The sequence below is a fragment of the Acipenser ruthenus genome, chromosome 3, assembly GCF_902713425.1.
Source record: "Acipenser ruthenus chromosome 3, fAciRut3.2 maternal haplotype, whole genome shotgun sequence".
Lineage (NCBI taxonomy): Eukaryota > Metazoa > Chordata > Actinopteri > Acipenseriformes > Acipenseridae > Acipenser > Acipenser ruthenus.
The window spans coordinates 61,906,000-61,928,405 of record NC_081191.1 but is presented as its reverse complement, the minus strand read 5'-3'; the positions used below and the strand labels follow the sequence as shown (position 1 = coordinate 61,928,405).

The window sequence follows — 22,406 nt, the reverse complement described above, 5'->3', positions numbered from 1 at the left end:
TTGCAATATTTGATTATTTGAGTCAATAAGCGAACCATGAATTGGAAAATGCGCGTCTATTCGTTGTATTACGAATCTATCAGGCTGCTGACGAATCACTGAACCCCGGAGCAGGAAGTAATTCAGCACAGTGTTGAGTCTGTCTTGGAGTGGAAGGACTGAAGAAAGTAGTTATCAGTTTGGTTTTAATTGAAATTTCAACTAAAATGGCATATCAATACCGACCGCAGCATAACAGTCCGGTCGATCAAGGCTTTCTATGGAATATATTTCAAAGGTAAGGAAATGTACATTTTTAACGAGGTAAATGATTAACATGTAGTTAATGTAGCACGTTCTGAATAGTGTAGGCGATGATTTCATTAAATTAAGTCATTTGAAATCGTGTGTAGAGTTTTAAATATAAATAATAAGAGTATTTCTGCCAAACAATCAGATAATGTAGTCTTTTTTATGGTCTTAGTAGTAGATTGGTGTGTATTCACTGGGGATTTTTCTTTGGTTATGTAATAATGTGCCGATCTGACTGCAGGCAGCGGGTATCGACGCGTCTTTGCTCGGACGTACTTGTGTTAGGTGGAGTTTGGAATATACCCAGCCAGCAATTTATTAACATTTTACAGTGGTTAATCAGTAATTTAAATTTACATTAGACGTGGTTGTTAAATTAGTATACTGTTATTTAACACTATCACACTGAATGTACAGTAGCAAAACAGATGACGTCACTCTGTTTTACTTTGTTTTGGGATGTTGTAGAGGAATCCTATCTTCTGTGTAATCTTTAAACACCCTCGTGTTTACACTATCAATCTATCTATCTATCTATCTATCTATCATATATATAAATAAATATATATATATATATATATATCTATATCTATATCTATCTATATCTATATCTATATCTATATCTATATATATATATATATATATATCTATATATATATATATATATATATATATATATATATATCTCTTTCCAAACACATTAACAGCAGGGTCATTCGACATCAAATGGACCGGCTCAGATTTTTTTGAGAACGTATGGGTCTACCTGGAAGTGTTTTAGGAAGAATCCCCAAACGTTAGCTCTCAACGAGCACTGAAAAGGGGACATGTTTGAGAGGTTAGATTTCTTGTTGAAACTCGCTGCACACACAGAACTGCTTTTCTAGTTTAATACAGCAACATGTCAACGCATTACCCATAGATGTTAATGAGATGGAGCCACATGTAGAAAAAAGTGCAATTTAATGACATCGTGTACTTGTGATTACTCCTGAACCAGTGTAGTTATCGCGTTCTCTTTATGCATTGTCATCATCACAAGGTAAATGGTTAATGAGTTATGGGACGTCAGGACAGAAATAGTAGCCATTCAGCACCCGAGAATTAAAAATGGATAGCAGATACACAGCTGGGCTTTTAATATGTCATAAAGCTATGTTTTGGGGGGAAAAGGGTGGTAAAATGTGTATGTGTTCTACTGTTTATAACCTCAGTAATGCTATTTTGTAGATTTTGGTGGATCTAGGTAACAAATCATAATTATTTAACCATTTGCAGGCCAATTATTTTGACCCTGTCAGGCTGGTCAGGTCTTATTTTAATTTTGGGGAACAAAGTAACACTTTAGACCATGTGCTGTTCAAATTGCATTAAAGTGACTTTAATGTGACTTTATTTACATAAAACATGTTTCAAATCACTATATAATCAAAGTGATACTCAGAGGAAAGTATCACACCATTCTTTTCAACCAAAAACAAGTTTTTATTCATTTTTTTTTTTACTATTTATGAGGAGAACATTGAAAAAAAAACCTGTAACAAAAATCAGTTATTGGTTTTGCTGAGTTAGTGACTTTAGAGCAATCACTCAGGTTCCAGACTTATTGTAAATCAATGACACCCCAAACAAATGAAAAGAAGTGAAAAAAATAACCAAAAACAAATTATGTATTTTATAACTATTTGAGAACTGCAAAATACAAAAGAAAGTGCACAAATCTGAACCAACAACAGTTAACAAATATAACTGGTGTACATGCTATTCACAGATTTATCTGTAAGTATCCAGTGTGTGATACTTTTCAAAGCAGACACCTATCTAACACAAAACTAGCTGCGCTTACAAGTGCGCGTCTTCACCCCCCTCCACGTCTGGCTCGTCGTGATCGCTTTCTTTATTTTCCTTCTCTGACTCGTCACTCATAAATGTCTTCCTTCACTGGATTTTTCGAAATCTTCATCTGAACTACTTTCTCATAGTCGCTGCCTTCTTCCTACATCATCTCTGCAAGTTCTTCAGGCTGTCGTGTCTTTCTCTGCCATGATGCTCTCTCCAAGTCTGTCTCTGCGGTTCTCTGTTTAAATCGTTTTTCTCCGGCTTTTGAAGAGATACTTGGCTGGTTCCGCCTTCTTTCCGATCAGAGACGATTGGGAAACACCCTCTGTCAACTTTCTCCACTCAGAGCCGACACATGATCTGTTAAAACAGGGTTTTTTTTGCGATGTCGGACCAGGTCCAACAAAGGACCGAAAAGGGTTAAGTTAAACTATGTCATGCATCCACAGCATTGTATACAGTATTGTATACCTAGTTTGGCAACATTGTGTTCGTATCCATCTCTTGGGGAGACTGGTACCTATGGTAGCACAGAAAGGTATTCTAGGTAAGCCATTTTTGTTTTTTGAAAAAAATATAGTAAAATAATCATGTGCCAGCAAAGTGAGCGTCAAGCACATGCTAAACATGCTGTGAACTGGTTAAGGTAAATTGCTTTCCCTTTATGGTTGCCTGGATCTCTTTCAACAGGTAAATCAATTCAAGACATACAGATTCAGGTGAGATTGATTTCTGTGTTTAGATAACCTATAAAGTGATCAGGTGCCAGATTGCTCACATTGCTGACACATGATTATTTTAGTACATTATTTCAAACAACTGAAATGGCTGACCTAGAATACCTTTCTATCTTGCCATATGGTCCAGTCTCCCCAATAGGTGTCTACAATTACAATGTTACCAAACTACACACAGTACTGTAGATCGTTTAGCTAATAACATTTACATAGATACCACCAGGGATGGAAATAAGACTCCTATTGCATAGCTGTTTCACCCATTCCAGGTTTTACTACAAGCTTGATTTGCCACAATGTATGGGTAACAAGCCAGGTGTGTTCTATTAAACTCCTAGTAACAGGAATGGATAAAACTGATACGCAATGGAAGTCTTATTTCCATCCCTGGATACCACAGTTTGCTGTTACATCAGTTATTTGCTGTCTAGATGCGTGTAAACCTTGCTAAATTGATTAATTGTAACAAAATACCATTCCTGATTGTCTGGCAGAAGTACTGTATTTCATTTTATTTTATTTTATTTATTTATTTATTTATTTGTACAATCAGGAAATTTAGTCTTTTTATAATATTAATAGTAGGATGGTGTGTTAATAGTAGGTTTTCCTGGTTCTGTAAATGTACCTATCTGACTGCAGCAATGCGTCTTTGCTCAGCTGTACTGTAGGTGGAGTTTGGAATACAGCCTGCCAGCAATTTATTATCATTTTACACTGATTTATCAATACTTTAAATTTACATTTAGATGTGGTTTTTAAATTAGTATACTGTTAATTAACACTGTCACACTGAATATAGCAGAACAGATAACGTTACTCTTGTTTTTATTCTGTTTTGGGATGTTGTAGAGGAATTCTTTCTTCTGTGTAATCTTTAAACACCCTCGTGTTTACACTTACAATACAGTGTACGTGCATAATAAACTTTACATTGAGAATATCAGTCGGTAACAAATTCTTAGTTTTTGAAGGCAATACAATAAATAAGGTAAATCAATTGAGAAAAAAAAAAGCAGAATGATAAAGAAGGGCAAAAATCAAGCTTATGCTATCAGAAAAGCAGCATATGAAACCGAGAACTATTGAGAAATGATGTGTTAGAAGGAAAGATAAAGAAGCTTGTCACACCTAGGAAAGTTAGATCTAAGCATCAATATTGAAAACTAAAACAACAAGAATCCAGAAAAAAAAGGAAACCGAACTAGGGGTGAGTTAGAGTACTCGAAATAATTATAATTACTCGAGCCGTAATTTAGTACTCGAAAAAATGTAAATAATATCTCTTCATGAATGTAAGTTCAATATATTGTAGCGACCCGGTCAGTTCAGGTTGGCAGACTTTTGTGTCATCTGGTCCTGTGCATTCACGTTATCTGTATTGTTCCGGGGTGGGACCATACTACTAGTCTTGGTAGTGTGGGTGTGGGTGAGTCGCTGTTGGGTGTGGACCATGTCATCTAGACGCCCTTGCTTTGCCCCCCCCCCCCATGAGAGTAGTGGTCTGCTCTCTTCTCTGTGTGTGAGGGGACTGATAAAGCTGGAGCCTGTGTGTGTGTGTGTGGAATAGAGCGAGCGAGAAAGTGAGCAAGTTTTTAGGATAGAGACAGGAGGAAGGATTTATTGTTTTTGTGGTGTGGTCCTGACCCAAACACGGACCCTGTTTAATTAATAAAGTAGTTTTGTTAGCGCCTGAATCCCGTTTCCGTCTCCTGCTTTGAGCCAACCAGGGGTTGTTACAATATTTTATTCACGTATACCACCTTAACCACGGAAGTCATTTTGACGGGTTGAGGATTTCAAATTTAAATTACTCTGCGTGTCTGAAAGTTATATGGTTGTCCGTTTATGACTTTTCCTAAATAAATACCCTGACGGCGTTTGAAAGCAGGAAGTTATAAGCCCGCCCACCTAGCAACAAAGCCGTAATTTTGACTGACTTTAATACATGTTTTTATTTTGAATATTCAATATATTATATATAGGGCCCTATGAAATCCGCATTGCGGAGAACACAGATGGAATCGGGGAATTCAGAGAAAAATACTGAATTAGGCACCCGAGGAGATTACCACAAAATCAGTTTAAACAAACAAAATATTACATTGAAATAGCACGGTGTTTAATTAAAACCATTTAGAAGGGTTTTTTTTGTGTCATTTTTTCATACATTTCTAGCTTTATCATTGATGTCAATGTATCAAACACTTGTGGTTATAAAAAACAAATTACAGATTTTTAAAACCGAAAAATCTGAAATCAGGAAAAAATAAATCCCAAAATTCAAAATAATAATACTGATTTCATAGGTCTATATATATACCGAGCATCAAAAGAAACTTATCACTCACTATTATAACACATTTATTTTCGAAAAAAATAATGTATATAAATGATGGACATTGACGAAATGTTTTTGGTTTCTCTTTAATCACTCGATCATTCATCCTTAACCATGACACGCTTGCGTGACTGTGACTGAAGTATATGCACTTAATCACCTAATTAGTGAGACAGTTGATTGGACACTGGATATGGAGTGATTTCAGCTGTTGAATTGCAAGCTTGAATAAAAGCAATAAAGAAAATCACAGAAAAAAAAAAAAATATGCTACGTCTGTCAGAGAGCAGCATCTTCGTGCAATTGGCATGTTTGAGGCTGAACTAGGGCAGCGTACTGTGGCTCGTCTTCTTGGGTGCTCACAGACAGCAATTTCAAACCTGGTGAGACAGTATAACCAGACACACTCTGTCAATGACAGGCCACGAATTGGAAGACCAAGAGTCACAACACCTGCCCAAGGTCGACAGATCTTTTTGCAGCATCTTCGTGATGTCAGTTGTTAATCAGCACAATAAAAAGTCACTGCACCTGCTCTAAAACAAAGTTTGTCATTTTTCAATATAAGTGATAAGTTTCTTTTGATGCTCAAATATAAGTGATAAGTTTCTTCTGATGCTCAGTATATGTGTGTGTGTGTGTGTGTGTGTGTGTGTGTGTGTGTGTATATATATATATATATATATATATATATATATATATATATATATATATAAATATACACACACACACAATCCTGTTATCTCTACTGGACCTGGCAGCCATCAATTCCTTCGTTTTGTACAAGGAATGCACCAGGGAAATTATCAGTAGGAGAGATTTCATCTTGATGCTAGCCACAGCACTTCAGCAGAAACGTTACGATGAAAACTGCAAAGCAGCAGGCTGCAGCAGCTCAACCTGGATTCTGTGCTGCACCGAATGACACGCACAAGAGCCAACACATGTACTTTCGTTTTTAAATTAAAAACAACTTTTGTTTGTACAGTGGCATTAGGTTCGAGTACTCAACATTTTTAACTCTCGAGTACTCGAGCACTAAATTACTCGAAAACCTATATCGCCACCAGAAAGCCCAGAAAATTCTAATGCGCTCCAACCAATACCTCGGGTATTGGTAAATACTTCAACACCAGATGCTTTGAATGTGCACCACCAAGAAAAAAAAAAAAAACTTCAGGAGAAAAAATAATAAAGGAAAATAAACATAAAATGGAATCAAAACTCCATGATTTAAAAAAAAAGAGGAAAGAAACTGAGAAAAAAAAGTACTGGAAAAGATGCCAACAACTACAAAACAAATGTGAACATCTCAACTCTCCAACATCGTCAACTAAGAGGGCATCTCAACTCTCCAACATTATCAACTAAGAGAGCATCTCAACTCTCCAACATTATCAACTAACAGAGCATCTCAACTCTTCATCATCAACTAAGAGGGCATCTCAACTCTCCAACATTATCAACTAAGAGAGCATCTCAACTCTTCAACATTGTCAACTAAGAGAACATCTCAACTCTCCAACATAATCAACTGAGAGCATCTCAACTCTTCATCAACTAAGAGAGCATCGTACTTAAAAACACATCTCATTTTGGAGTGACTTTGAGGATCTAAAAAATGTATTTAGAATGCCAGTAGCCCTATGAATGCTGTACAGATAGCCAGGTAGGTATTCTGTAGAATTCATGCAAAATGTACCACGCTTGCTGGGGGCATTAAAATTGAAATATTGTCCAATTGTCAAATTCTTGAGTGATTTTTAAGTGCATGTTCCTTCTGAAATAGAAGAGATTTCACTTATATTGTACAATATTAGCAAATGGTTTGAGTTTACACCAAAATAACCCATAAAACGTGTATAAATAAATAAATTCATAAAACTAAAACCATAAAATGTGTATAATCTTTATGTGCAAGTGGTTTGTCATAGGGCTGCAGAGGTACTGTTGACCTCATTTATTTGTTGTTGCCATCTTTAAAAATTGATTATTGCAAAGTTCTGAAACAAGCGTTCATGGGTTATAGGTGAGCATTTTGAAGGACTTGTGGTGAAAGAATTGACTTGGTAATTAGTCTCCATCTGTTTTTTCCAGTGCTTTAGAAAAGGTATTTCATGCAATTTTCAGATATCTAAATTACAGGTACAACTGCGTGTGACAATGTTCTTGAAATCCGACTTTAAAATTATATGGGCAGAACAGATATCGGTTTTATGACATGTTTTTGAATGAGACTTGTGATGGATTGTGACTTGCTGTCGACTGATTAAAGTCTTTATATAGTGGTGGTACCCCACCTGGACAGATAATTATTCAATGCTGTACCATGGTACTTGTATATTGTCCAGTAGTAATACCATGGTGCCCTCAGGGTGTACTATTGTATTCCATGATGTGCCATAGTACTTACTCTATATCTTGTCCAGTACAGTAGTAATACCTTGGTACCCAAAGGTACTAAATGCTTGTACCATTGTATTACCATCTTGTACTGTCTTGCACTATGAAATACCATGCCTTACCGTGGTACTACAGTACCATTGTAATCTCATGGTACCTTTTTGTAAAGGTAATAAGAGTGTAACCTGTGATTGTATTTGTTTCCTATTTTGGATATCATTTTGTACAAATACACATTAAAATGCATTAGGGCTGTGTCCGAAGGTTCGTTCGCTAGCCAAGTATTCGAAGATTGTTTTAAAACTTCGAAGGTTCGTCAGACGCCATTCATGCACTGTATGTGTTTTTTTTTCCTTCCTGTTAACAGAAACTGTTCGACAATGTGTGAATACTATAAATCACACATTAAATGTCACTTCCATGCAAAATTCGATCTTTATATTTGTGTGATGCATATTACGTAAACAAAAGTTGTTATTAAAATCCGCTACCAAATCGTATACATATACTCTACATGGCGCCGCTGCAGTGTATGGAGCAGGATATAGTATCCAAAGCAGTGGGCTGGTACCTCTATGGCTGTATTGCTTCAGTAAAATACATGCAGAGTACCTAATGTACAAGACAGTCTAAGAGAAGTGCTATGGTAGAATACGTTTGAAACATACAAAATATACACTAACACTAAAAGTTCATATTTCTGGGGTTGTAAGTTCAAATAATAATATTTCTGGGGTCGTAAGTTCAAATAATAATAATAATAATAATAATAATAATAATATTTTTAGTAGTAGTAAAATGTGACTGATAACGGTGACTGTTAAATAGTTTTGTTTTGCCTAAGTCCGCTGTAGTTGTGCAATGCAAGCTACTGTATACATCGCGAGCGGCCTCAATTACGTTTAAATAAACATGTATTTATTTATTTTATTTAAATTATAAAAACGTGATTACCTTTCTATATAACATATTTTTAAACTACATGTGAATGTTTTATTCCATTTACATGGATTACCTGTAAAATAATAGGATTTTCAATCAAATATAAACAAGTAGCTATGGTGACGTCACCAGTAAATTATGTAAATTAGTACCATTGATGGTTTGAACCTTTCTTTGGTAATGTGTTCCGAACCTTCGAAGGTCAAAATGTACCCTTCGTTGCAGCCCTAAAATGCATAAGGCCAAGGGTATGATTTAATTTCAAAACGTAACCTAACATTACATAATACCAATGTTAAATGGCACAAAACTGTCTGTGATTGATAGCACTACTGGATAACAAATAGACAGCTCTTCAAAGTTCTAGTTGTTTTTGTGTTGGATGTGTTTATTGGCAGAGATGCCAGAGTTGTCATAGAAACAAAATTGTCATTGGGGGATTACACTTTTTTTCCATTTGGGGAAGCGATCTAGTCATTTGTTTCCACTAGTCCTCTCAACAAAATATGCAAAGGGTGGAATATTGTGCTTTTTCATGGACAAAAGTATGTTTAGTGTGTATATGATCAATGTTATTGTTCAACCAAGAATACATTCAAGCACTTCCACTGGTTTTTCCTGTACTAAATGGGGAAGATGGGTTTAATCTCTGCACCATTATAGTATTTTTTTTTATTTTTTATTTTTTAAAGTTGATTTAATCACCATACATCTGAAATGGACAAGCTGTCTGAAAAATGTATTGTATATTTCTAATGCAGTCATTGCATAGCAGAAACACTTAATGCAGACAAACGGGAATGTTTATTCAAAAAATGATATAGAAATCCTAGAATGAAACCTGAATAGGGTTCATTCTTCTTACAGTTTCAGTTTAGCTAGTGTTGTTCTGGTATCCAGGCCTCAGATCAAGTCAGGTGGTAGTGACTCAGACGGTTGCTAGTGAGGACTGTCTTGTGCATTAAAAACAAATATCTGTGCATTTAAAAGCACAAATGACTCCATTTTACAGTTATACGCAAATGCATTCCTTTCGTATTGCCTCAGTGACTGCATGTAGGTGTGTTACTAGGTAAGTGCCCCTACTACAGAATATTTCCTAGTGAGGCTGTAATCAATTTACAGTACTTCCAAATCTGAGGTCAAACTATATATATATATATATATATATATATATATATATATATATATATATATATATATATATATATATATATATATGTATATATATATATATATATATGTATATATATAGTTTGGGTAGTATATGTACCTCATACTGTACTGTAACCTAAACTGTCGTATATGTGAAATGGCCCAAACATTTGTATCTGCTTACAGTAAGACAGTTTGTTCCTTATTGAACAAAGAAAATCTGTTCTGGTGACTGCTTAGTTCAGGAGGCTCTAAATACAGGTTTTACTGTATTATAGTTTGTTTTGTTAAAATAGTACATTAACTAGTTATTTTAAGGAAAATGTATTTGCACAGATAAAAATAAACACAATTTCCTCATGGGTCAGGCCAATAAGATGGGTTTTGTCATCCTCTTTGGTTCCAGCACACAACTATCTCAAACCCTGCCTTCACATGACAGCACTTTCAGCCTGTTCAGTCTGTCTTTTTAAATAGAGCTCCAAACAGCCTAATTGATCTTTGAATTATCCAATTTCAGTCTTTAAAAGCTATCCAATTTGATTCAAACATATGTATTTCATCTCATTATGTTTCAGGGAATTCTTGACTTTGAAGATTAGTCAGATAGCCTAGAGTTTACTAGTTGTCAGGCTGAAAGTAGTGTGATGACAGGATTGCACTATGCAGTATTTGTAACCACGTGGTATGTTTATAAATATAATGTAGCAGAATCCTCAGCCCTGATATATGGAGTCACTATTGTCACATAGGTATACACTTGAAAATATGTGTACATATTTTATAAAGCTATAGATTAAATCTCACTTCAGAAGTATACTCCAGTTCAATAAAAAAGCTATGTAGTGTAACGTACAGGTAGGGCCCTTCGTTTTCGGTTTATACAGATTTCAAAAAGAACTATTCAGGGTTTTTTTTACTGATTTTTACCTGAATTTTGGACCACTCAAGTGCATAAAAATAGATGATTTATATTAAGAAAATGCAATACATTTCTTTAGATGTGTATGTTAATAATAAATTAGGCTATATGTATATGCAAAGCTGTCTGTTAAAGTAAGGTAATGTAGTGGAAGATATCCACACACGCACGTGCCTATCTGTATGTACGGTTAATGAATCTCACCCCACCCTGTACACATTTCACGCTTTACAGATTGTGCGGATAGTTAACAACTTTCAAAGCAATTGCAGTTTATGTTGATGAACTCATTTTAATGCTAAAATGGGTAGAAAAAGAAAAACGGTATAAACTGGAAAGTGAATTCTATGTGTAGATGACAATGTCTTCTCCAGACAATGGCGACATCACTGTTTTAAATTCTGAAAAAATCCCCCACATGACTTTCCAAATTTGCACTGTGCTGCTTATCGCATCTTCAGTGCCCCGCCTGGCTCAGCTGATGTGGAGAGAATCTTTTTTAAATTCGGCTTCATCCAAGACTGCAGGAGAATGAGCCACGGAAAAGACAATTTAAAATAAACTGCTGTGAGCCTGTGCCACGCAGGACTTTTGGAGTTTACACTGAAGCCCCTTATATCAAGCGTCTGCAGGGCTTCATAAGGCTGATAAATCTATTTAAATATATCATTGTAATGGATGTAGATTGTGTAATTTGGCCCAATTATTTAATACAAATATTTATAGTTATGGTAAATGGTTTTAAGTCACCAAAGGTAAACGGTTTATCAAAAAGAAAAGTTGGGGGATTAGAGATAATGGTTTCATAAACTCAGAGGCGGTGTACAGTGTTTTGAGTTCAGTTGCAGTTCTACCACGTTAAATTCAGCTTGTTATCACAGCATTAAACTGCTTTAACTTAGCGTTGACACCAACATGAGTGCTATGCATACGCAAACTTTACACTGGAGTAGAATCTGCATTAAACTCATGAATTACTTAGCTGACATGTAAGGTTTAAAAATCAGGGTAAACCTGGAATTAACTACTTTGTTACACAATAATGTGCCACTAGCAGAACATGAGAGAAAGTAAGTGATCAATTTACCCATACACTGGTAGACGCTTTCAGGCACTACATCTGATGATCTGGAGGTATTGGGAACTTCTTGTCTGTGTATGCCTTTACGCCTGATATATGATTACTGGTACAGTTTGTTTCTGTTATCTTGGTAGTTATAGTTGTCAGGACTAGAATGAGTTATTCAGCAGTTACTCCACTCAGGTGCAATCAACCACAAACTTCTCTCTTTACAAGGTCACTGTGCTAAATTGATTACCATAGATTCCTTTCTCATACATTCTTGTACATACCTTCTCACGCAATATTCTAGGCCTAAGGACAAGTGTGTTCCTGTGTTAGCAACTCTGCGTATCTGGACAAAATAACCTGTAGCTCTATATTATAAATATTCATGTCCTATTTAGACACATTCTGTCTGATAAATAACAATTCTTAATGGAGAGCAAGTCAGAGAAAGTATTTAACAGTAGGTCTGTTTCAACAGTCTCCATGGTCACGTTGGCCTACCTGTTGCGTTTAAGCTACAAGGGGTCTGAATCTTAGTTTCATGGGTTTAAATATAATTCTTCCTTTTGATTTGCAGAGTGGATAAAGACAGAAGTGGATCGATATCAGATTCAGAACTTCAGCAGGCCTTGTCCAATGGTAAGTGTGGGGGGAAAAAAAAGTCAACGGATAGCTGACAGTATTTAAAACATGTTGAAAATTGTAGAATATTCATATTAAACTGACAGTATGGTAAAAGCACCTGTTAATAATGGAAAACTAAGTGCCAGGAAATCCTAGCTTACGGCAAAGTTATGATTCACAGCCAGGGTGTGCAGCTGGAAATTATTATTATTATTATTATTATTATTATTTATTTATTTATTTATTTATTTATTTATTTATTTTAAATAAATTCAATTATTTTCATTGTGCATTGTTTTAAATACTATTCGTCAAAATTCTCTTTATCAAATAGGGTGAAATCACAGGTTATGAGAAGTGTTACAGGTTTTCATTTTAAGTACAGTACACCCTCACTGTAAAGCCTTTCATTGTAACAAACCTTTGGCTATAACAGACCTGGCCCCTGGACCCCCCCAAAAAAAAATAAAAAATTATATAAACACACACTGTCAACATCCTGGTCTGAACGCATGGGATGCCAACTCTGCAGTGAAGTCGACTCTTTTTTAACTGTAACTGTACCTCTGAAACAAATCATTTTATGTTGCAACAAAGCTGGAAACTATATTGATCATTTGAAAAAAAGAAGTAACGCGTATGGAGGAGCAAGATTTTTTTTTTTTACTTCTCTTTTTGGGAGAGAGAGCTGATAAAGAGTGCTTTTAACTGCTATTAAAACCAGCCCTGGTGTCCTGCCTTTTCTGCACCGCCGCTGGAAACCCAGAACACTGTTGCTCCATTGTTGTCAGAAGTGGAGGTGAGGCAGGTACCTCTCAGAGGAGAGTGTAGAAAAGCAAAACCAGACTCGCCCAAATAATTGGCATAGGCAAAACTAGATTGGCCCAGCATTGATGTTGAAGCACTGGGCAAAACTAGACTCACCTGGGCTAGCCCCGAAATTCACTGAAAACTGCTGAAAATTTTTTTCAAGTTCTGGGCCAATCTAGATTCGCCCGACTGGACACGGGCAAGTCCCGAAAAAAAGTGGCAACTTCGGGATTCATCCAGAAGGCATTGGCGAAAGTAGATTGGCCCGGGCAACTTTAAAAAACTCTCAAAAGGGCTGTCTGACATGTCTTCTGTGTTGTTCAACCAGTACACAAAAGTGTAACTCGTAATCTGCCCCTGACCCCAGTGGATGCAAGGCATGCTAGTTTTTCTCTACGTGTTCTTACTGGTGTATTTCTTGCATCCAGAATGGGGAGAAGGTGTGAGGGGAGCATGTTAATGGTTACACACTGGTGTACTAGTTGAACATAGAGAGAAGACATATTTGAGAGCCCTTTCAGGCCACAGGGGTACTTTAATCCCATTCCAGTCTTTATAGTGCTATAAAAACACACCAGAACACACTACTACATTTTCATTTTTAAAAAAAAATATATTCTACCTTTTTTAGGAGGCATTTTTTTCAGCACTTAAAAAAATATATATATATATGTTGTTACTTTTAGGTACTCTGGTGTAAACCAAATGGATTTTCTTTCACAATTTAACATGTAATTATTGAACCTGTAGTTATTATTTTCAACATAGCTAACTTCACCACATGGTAAAATAGTAAACATCTGCAATGAATATGCCAACAGGTTGCTTACAATGCAAACATATATTAATTTAAAAAAAAAGAAGATATTGCTAAATTAATGACTTGCATGTAGTAGGACATTTTTTTGTTGGGCTGAAAAAACAAACTGCAGACACTCTGGGAATGTGGGTGTGTGAGAGAGTGACAGCTAAAACTCCAATTAAAGCCACTATCTTCAACACGGACAGCCTGTCAATCAAGCTGTGTAAGTAAACCGAGAGAAGTCTGGCAGGTTCGCAAAGGGCCTGACTATCTCTAAGAGGTTTGGTGCATTTTAATGATGGAATGACGTAGTTACATAGCTAAGAAGGGACGCATATGATTCCATTAGTTAAGATAACTTGATATTTCAGACCCATACCAGCTTGTTCTTTAAGCTTCTTCTCTCATGTTGGTGCCTAAAGTAGAAATTCCGTAACATTTTGTGACAAAAAAAAAATCCTTTGCTTGTGTAGCCAGTGTTAAAGGAGCATGTTCATAAAAGGCTTTTTGCACCTCACTATTTTTCAGAGCAGAACATTACTGTTGATGATGCTTTGGGAGGAATACGAATTGGCTGAATGTGGAATAAGTATTTCTGCTTGCTTTGCTGTGCTCCATGACTACTGTATAAGCAGAGAAGTGAACACTCTTTGTTCTTAGCACAGTACAACTCTGTTCAGAAATTTTAGGTTTAACTTCCTGCACAGGTGCTGTAACAGGCATAGAATATTACTTAACTGTGTGAGTTTGTGCATGTGTGTGTTTTTTAATAAAATTTACTAAGGTTTTCTGAACTGTGTTTCTTTAATTCAGTGTGTTCCACTTGGTAGAAATAGATTTTGTATGAGAAAAGAAAGCATAATGGGGCTGGTGGAAATATTAAAAGTGCAAATCTCTTCCTCCTCTCATTCAAGTGCTACTAACAAAGCTGCTGTCTTCAAAGCGAACAACTTGCCGAACAAGCTGTGTGAGTAAATGGCAGGTTCGCAAAGGGCTTGACTATCTCTACTGGTGCAGTTTAATGACGGAATACTGTAGTTCCACAGCGAAGAAGGGACACGGAGTGAAATCGAACATGTCAGAGACCACTAAGGGAATCAAACATAGGCGATGGAGACTACAAAGGGGTTCATAACATTACATAATATTAACACTACAGTGTATATACAGGTCTTGGATACATGTTGGATTCATAAAGGCTATTACTATGAGAAATAAACATGGAGTATTTGATATCAAAAGTACAATGTATAGAAAATAATGTTTTTAACCTAAAGAGCTGAATTCAGAAAAGGACTTTCTTTAGATCAAGAACTTAATGTGCTTAGCAATGCAGTGTAACTTGTAACAGTGTGATTTCAACCATTTATTCTGTCACTGGATTTAAAAGAGCTTTCAAAATGATGCTTATATAAAGTATAAATAATGAAGATTAAATATGTTGCAGGAACATACCCCGATCACGGTACACTTAACTCGCACACTCAGAAATATAAATTTATCTAGAGGGCACAAAACAAACGATGTTGAAATAATAGTAACAGTTTAGTAGTGATATTAGGTTTAGAGGTTAAGTTTAGGAGTTAGGTGTAAGTCGCATATGATGTTGCACGGACTAAAGTTGCACATGGATAAATACATGGTGATTGTAATTGTAAATGAGGTAAGGTGAATGATGGAGTAACATGACGTTTAGTTCAGTTAGTTCTGTTGAAGGGGAAAAAAACAAGGGTTTAAAAATATGATTTGCCACATTTGCCAAAGATATCCTGTTTAAGGATAGTTTTTGTTTTTTGGGTGTTTTTAAAAAAAAAAAAAAAAAACTGTGTGAGAGCTGTAGTTGTATTTTTGTGAATAAGTTTAGAATGTTATTCTGCATTTTTTTTTTTTTTTATATTCATTAATAAAGGTTAAGGATGAGAAGTTTGGTAGAATTTTGTGTTTTTGAGTGTGCAAGTTAACTGTACCTTACCCCATACCCCTTACCCTGCAGAGTAAAATAAACTAAGTACAAAAATAAAATGAGTGACTTGGCATGGGGATTAAACATTTTCATAAAGAACACAAGGAATTCACAAGGAATTACTTTTTATAACTTAATATGTCACTGCACATCTCGGGGTGTTGTTTCGTCATTCCTCATCATTTTAAAACTGATAGAACACTGCATGGAAAGCAAAAAGGATATGGGCACAGCTGCTTATGTTAGCCATATACAATGTGGGCTGGCTGTTTTAAAAGTTTTTTTTTGTTTAAATCCATTCAGTCCCCTTGAGACCTCCTTTCCAGATTGTGAAATGAAGTCTTTCTTAAACATTTTTTATTATATTCCTTTAATGTTGTTCTTTTTTTTCTGTTTTTTAGGAACGTGGACCCCCTTTAATCCAGTGACAGTCAGATCAATCATTTGTAAGATTTTTATTGTCTAAATGTACACACTGAGAAAAACGGTTCTTGTAATCAATGGTTATTTAATCAACCACACATTTGCCATTTCATGTGTTTTTTTTTGTTTTTTTTTTTCAAACCCCAGACTTTTTGTGATCAAAAGATGTGTATATTCTTGGAGTACTCAAACACATATTTCATTTTGGTTTAGCCAAAGTACAGTAAACAACTTTACGAAAAAAAAACAGCAAAATGAAACCCGTAAATTATTGTAGTTATAAAGTGTATCACTTGAAAATATAAACTCAAGTTCTGAAGCTACAACATTTCAAATAGGACAGAGTAGTACATACTGTCCCACATTGACTCCAGGCACAATATGGCTACTGTATTTGTTTACTGTAATAACTTGACAGACTCTACGCACTGAAATAACTACCACAGGGTTATTTTTTATGAAATGTATTGGACCTGATCAATAAATCCCCTTATTGACATGACCTGCAGCAGCAGTACATTGCATTCCATTTATTACAAGTAATTACCAGTTGAGAATTGAAAACACAACATTCTGATTACTCCTGCTTTCCATATTTATTTTTAAAAGCATCTTTTTTTTATTTTTGAAGGATGCTACTTACACATGTTTTTGATGTGCAAGGGTACACTCACCATTAAAATGTTAACTGTGAATTGTATTTTTTCCCTGTATGTTTTAAGCAGTCAAAAAAAAAATATTATTTTCGTTTAGCCATGTTTGACAGGGACAACAAAGGTGGAGTGAATTTTAATGAATTTGCCGGTGTATGGAAATATATCACCGACTGGCAAAACATCTTCCGAACATACGACCGAGACAACTCTGGGCTGATCGACAAAAATGAACTCAAGCAAGCACTGACTGGGTTTGGTGAGCAAAGTAGGCTTTGAGTTTTGCTTGTAATATCAATTAAGTGTACTCTTATCTTATTAGCTGTACCGCCATTCAAGGTAGCTAGGTTATTGACAGCCAAGCAAAGTGACAACACTAACTAATAGAAATACATTTCTGTTACTTATAAGATATTATTGTTCTTGTAGTATAGATATTTATAAAGACAATTTTGCCTCTGACCTACTTTGTGGTAATCTTTGAAATTCCACAATATTGTAAAATCATCGATTTTATACTGCAATGTTACTCCAATCTGGCAAAATGGTAGTTTCCTTCCTTGAAGCACTTCCCCTGTCAGAGTTTATATTTCTTTATTATAGCTTTCGTGGAAAATCCAGTTTTTAGGATCTTGAGTGACTGAAACACAGCCAGAGGATTTCTGTTTGCACTGACCTCAGCTAGTCTTGAGGCCCAATTTTATTGTACTTGTTTGCAAAGAAGTTAACTTGATGTCATATTGTATCATGAAAGCCAATATATAATATATTAAGATTCAGATACTGAATGCCTTCCCCTGGTTTAAAATGATAAACAAGGAATGTCTTCTTCTGTAGTAGCCTACTTTAACCTATCCTACACAATTAACAGTTTGCTTATGATAGGATGGAAATCGTTTCTAACCCTTTGTCAGCTGCACCTTATGTGATTTAATAGTTCTTAGATTACCTTTTATTTTGATATCAAGCAGGAATTGGAGTTATCCTTCTATATAGTGCACATGGTACATTTTGGGGGTTTTCACTCAGTTCTGCCATGTTGACTTGCAGAATCAATGGCTGAGAGAGGCTATCAATGTGCCACCATTATAACAGCTTTATTTCAATTGCCGTTCTTTATTTGTGGAGGTTTTGAGCCTTTATATTTTGCTATGTATGCAAGTTCTTTGTGCTGCTAAGTGTGTTTTTTTTTAAATTTTTTTGCATGATTTCATATTATGCAACTTCATTCTAATATGACTTCATATTGAATCACAGGTATTTAGTAAGGGATATGAGTGAGGACAAATGGGCAATCAAATCCCCACCCAGTCTTTGTGTAAATTATTTGTTGCTTCCATAATTTGTGCCAATACTTTTCAGAAGTACAGGGAATAATTAAAATGTTTAAATATCTCTGTATTTATTGAGTTCAGTATCAAAGAGGGCTTTATAGAGTTAACAGGCAAGTCTATGCAAATTATCTGAATGTGGAGAAATATTTATTTGTAAGATTAACATTGATACTGTGTTTAAATGAAGGAAACTACCATAATGCCAAATGTTGATAGTAGCATGCGATAGTCGGTCTAACTAATGACGTAAATGATTCTTGATTTTTAAGGTTATCGTCTCACCGATCAGTTCTATGATGTTCTCATTCAGAAGTTTGACAGACAGAGAAGGGGCCAGGTGGCTTTTGATGACTTTGTTCAGTGTTGTATTGTACTGCAGGTAAGGAAACACATCTTGGTTTACAGGAGATATTGTATATACTGTAATGTAGTGCATGCTTTTTTAAAGATGGCTGTCTGTGCCCCCGGACAGGACAGGGAGACAGGACAGGGAGACTCAGTTTGGTATTGAGAAAACCTGGGGTAAAAAAAACCGTTGGCTATGACTAAAATAAAAAAAAAGCATGTTTTTTTTTTTTTGGGGGGGGGGGGGGGGGGGGGGTGTATGTTGGAAAGCCTGTTTTTGGCAGCTACTGCATTTTGAAGAATTTTTACATATTCTAAAATTCAGTTGTTTTAAGAAGTACTGTAACTCGCATTGTTTCTTTCATTAACATGTATATGATCAATATTGTGTGTTTTCAGAGATTGACAGATGTATTCAGAAGATATGATACAGATCAAGATGGCTGGATTCAAGTGTCATATGAACAGTACTTATCCATGGTCTTCAATGTTGTATAGAAAAAAAAAGAAAATACTGGGACCAATGACTGTGCGGGATGCCAAATCTGAAATGTTCACCATGTTTATAGCACTCATCTCAAATGAAATGTATGGAAGGTTTTTTTTTTTTTTCAAATAAGTAGCATATACTTACATACGAATGTCAGCACTTAATGGCATGTACATTTTTGTTAGAATTTGCATGAAAATGTGTTTGTAGCAACCAGACTACAATATTAAAACAGATGTCATCTCTTCTGGCAAAGGTTTACATATAAATACTCTGAAAGTAGGTTTTAGGTAGAAAGCCTGCTTTATAGCTACTTATGTTATAGTCTAACCTATTTATATATTCTATGGAACTATAACAATTTTATACCATGAAGCTGACAAAAGCCAGGTAGGGGGAATACATGCTTTCATATAACCATAGTTTTAATCTTTTTCATTATGCATGGTGCCTTATATTGTAGAATTACTAAATATTGTACACTTATTTTTAAAATAAAATATTGATCAAGCTGAAATCAGAATTTTGTGTTATCCAAATTGTCTAATTTCTGAAGCTCATCCAATTTATCTTTTTTTGCTATTTTGGTTTTATGCAGCTAAATGCAGTATTCCTTCGAATTTAAGCCCAAATTTCCCACCCTATAAATAATAAAGATGGGTCATTCCATGCCATTTGTACCAAAGAGATACAAAAGGAAAAATCATAGATGAAGAAAAAAAAAATAGCAAATATATTAAATGATTACTTTTCACAAGTTTTTACAAAGGAGGATATGGACAACATGCCCCACATGTCAACCTGTTCCTATCCAGTTTTAAATAACTTTAGCATAACAGAGGCAGAAGCTTTAAAGGGACTAGGAGCTCTTAAAATAAACAAATCCCCTGGGCCGGATGAGATCCTCCCAATAGTACTCAAAGAAATGAAAGAAGTTATTTACAAACCGCTAACCAAGATCATGCAACAGTCTCTTGACACGGGGGTTGTACCGACAGACTGGAAAATAGCAAACGTAATACCGATCCACAAAAAGGGAGACAAAACCGAACCAGGTAACTACAGTCCAATAAGCCTGACTTCTATTATATGTAAACTATAATAAGATCCAAAATGGAAAATTACCTATATGGTAACAGTATCCTGGGAGACAGTCAGCATGGTTTTAGGAAAGGGAGATCGTGTCTAACTAACCTGCTTGATTTTTTTGAGGATGCAACATCGACAATGGATAATTGCAAAGCATATGACATGGTTTGTTTAGATTTCCAGAAAGCTTTTGACAAAGTCCCGCATAAAAGATTAATTCTCAAACTGAACACAGTAGGGATTCAAGGAAATGCATGCACATGGTTTAGGGAGTGGTTAACATGTAGAAAACAGAAAGTACTGATTAGAGGAGAAACCTCAAAATGGAGCAAGGTAACCTGTGGTGTACCACAGGGATCAGTATTAGGTCCTCTGCTATTCCTAATCTACATTAATGATTTAGATTCTGGTATAGTAAGCAAACTTGTTAAATTTGCAGATGACACCAAAATAGGAGGAGTGGCAAAGGTCATTCAAAATGATCTAGACAGCATTCAGAACTGGACAGAAACATGGCAAATGACAATAGAGAAAAGTGTAAGGTACTGCACGCAGGCAATACAAATGTGCATTATAAATATCATGGGAGATACTGAAATTGAAGAAGGAATCTTTGATAAAGACCTAGGAGTTTATGTTGACTCAGAAATGTCTTCATCTAGACAGTGTGGGGAAGCTATAAAAAAGGCCAACAAGATGCTTGGATATATTGTGAAAAGTGTTGAATTTAAATCAAGGGAAGTAATGTTAAAACTTTACAATGCATTAGTAAGACCTCATCTAGAATATTGTGTTCAGTTCTGGTCACCTCATTACAAAAAGGATATTGCTGCTCTAGAAAGAGTGCAAAGAAGAGTGACCAGAATTATCCCGGGTTTAAAAGGCATGTCGTATGCAGACAGGCTAAAAGAATTGAATCTGTTCAGTCTTGAACAAAGAAGACTACGCTGTGATCTGATTCAAGCATTCAAAATTCTAAAAAGTATTGACAATGTTGACGCTGGACTTTTTTGATCTGAAAAAAAAAACAAGGACCAGGGGTCACAAATGGAGATTAGATAAAGGGTCATTCAGAACAGAAATAGGAGGCACTTTTTTTACACAGAGAATTGTGAGGGTCTGTAACCAACTCCCCAGTAATGTTGTTGAAGCCGACACCCTGGGATCTATCTAAACTGGCTATTTCTTCAGTTGTGCATTCTCGGAGGATTGATCTAGAGGGGAAAAAAAACAATGTGGGCTTCCAATGGCACTAGCTTGGATGGGCTGAAGGGTTATGAACTTGCATATGGGACTTGGGACGTCATTGTTATGATGACACATTTGAAACTACCAAAACCTTACTTAGTTGGATTTTAAAAACAAAAAAGTGATAGTAAAGTGTTTTTTTTTTTCATAATTTGTAGTGCCTACCTAGGGGGATAATTGATTGACTGACCAACCATTTGTGAAAAGGCCATTTGCTGCATTCTCATGCTAGTCAATCAGTCAATTTCAGGCACCACTGAAAGTCTTTGGTTTAGGAAGTCTTCGATGATAGAGACAGGTATATTTAAACGGTGCTGTAAACAGGGAAGAATTATTTTTCTTTTTAAAGAAAAATCATGAATTTAGTTTTTAAAACCCAACTAAGTAAGGTTTTTGGTAGTTTCACATGTGTCATCGTAACAAAAGTCCCAAGTCCCATGCAAGTTCATAACCCCTCAGCTCCAAGCTAGTGCCAGTGGAAGCACATACTGTTACTTTTTCCTCTAGATCAATCCTCAGAGAATGCAAAGTTGAAGAAATAGCCAGTTTGGATAGAACTATGGGCACTTTAGCCTCACCAAAGTGGCCATAAGCAATGCTTGAATGCATGACGAATGCAGCTTCAAACACCTGCCAAAAATCCCAAATCCCCTGATATCATTATATTTTGCTTGATACTTGCAGATCTCATCATCTAGCCAAACATATCTTTGGGTGATTTTTTGGAGCACTCCCCCCCCCCCCCCCCCCAAGTTATTATGGCCTAAACTTGGTATAAACTGCAAAAATTCAAATTTTAATGACCAGTGGTGGGACTTGAAATCAAGTGTTTTTCACAAAATTTGGGAAGACTAAGGTTCCTAAGGTTCTTACAGCAATATTTACATTTTAGGACCGACATCCCCTACAGGGTAAAAGGTTAGGCT

The 22,406-nt window shown here is 35.7% G+C and overlaps 1 protein-coding gene across 2 annotated transcripts; it reads left to right on the top strand.

Annotated features, from left to right (window-relative positions):
- The first annotated feature begins 103 nt into the window (after positions 1 to 103).
- On the top strand, positions 104 to 19,666 carry LOC117394920 (programmed cell death protein 6-like). 2 transcript variants are annotated; one of them, XM_033993659.3, is made up of 6 exons: positions 104 to 277; positions 12,277 to 12,338; positions 16,300 to 16,344; positions 17,075 to 17,242; positions 18,578 to 18,687; positions 19,053 to 19,666. In XM_033993659.3, exons 1-6 carry the CDS (start codon positions 207 to 209, stop codon positions 19,149 to 19,151), a joined length of 555 nt encoding a protein of 184 aa, XP_033849550.1. In that variant the 5' UTR covers positions 104 to 206; the 3' UTR covers positions 19,152 to 19,666. The 2 variants fall into 2 exon arrangements, with proteins under 2 accessions (XP_033849550.1, XP_033849551.1); XM_033993660.3 differs by having other exon boundaries at positions 106 to 277; positions 17,075 to 17,233.
- Positions 19,667 to 22,406: the final 2,740 nt, after the last annotated feature.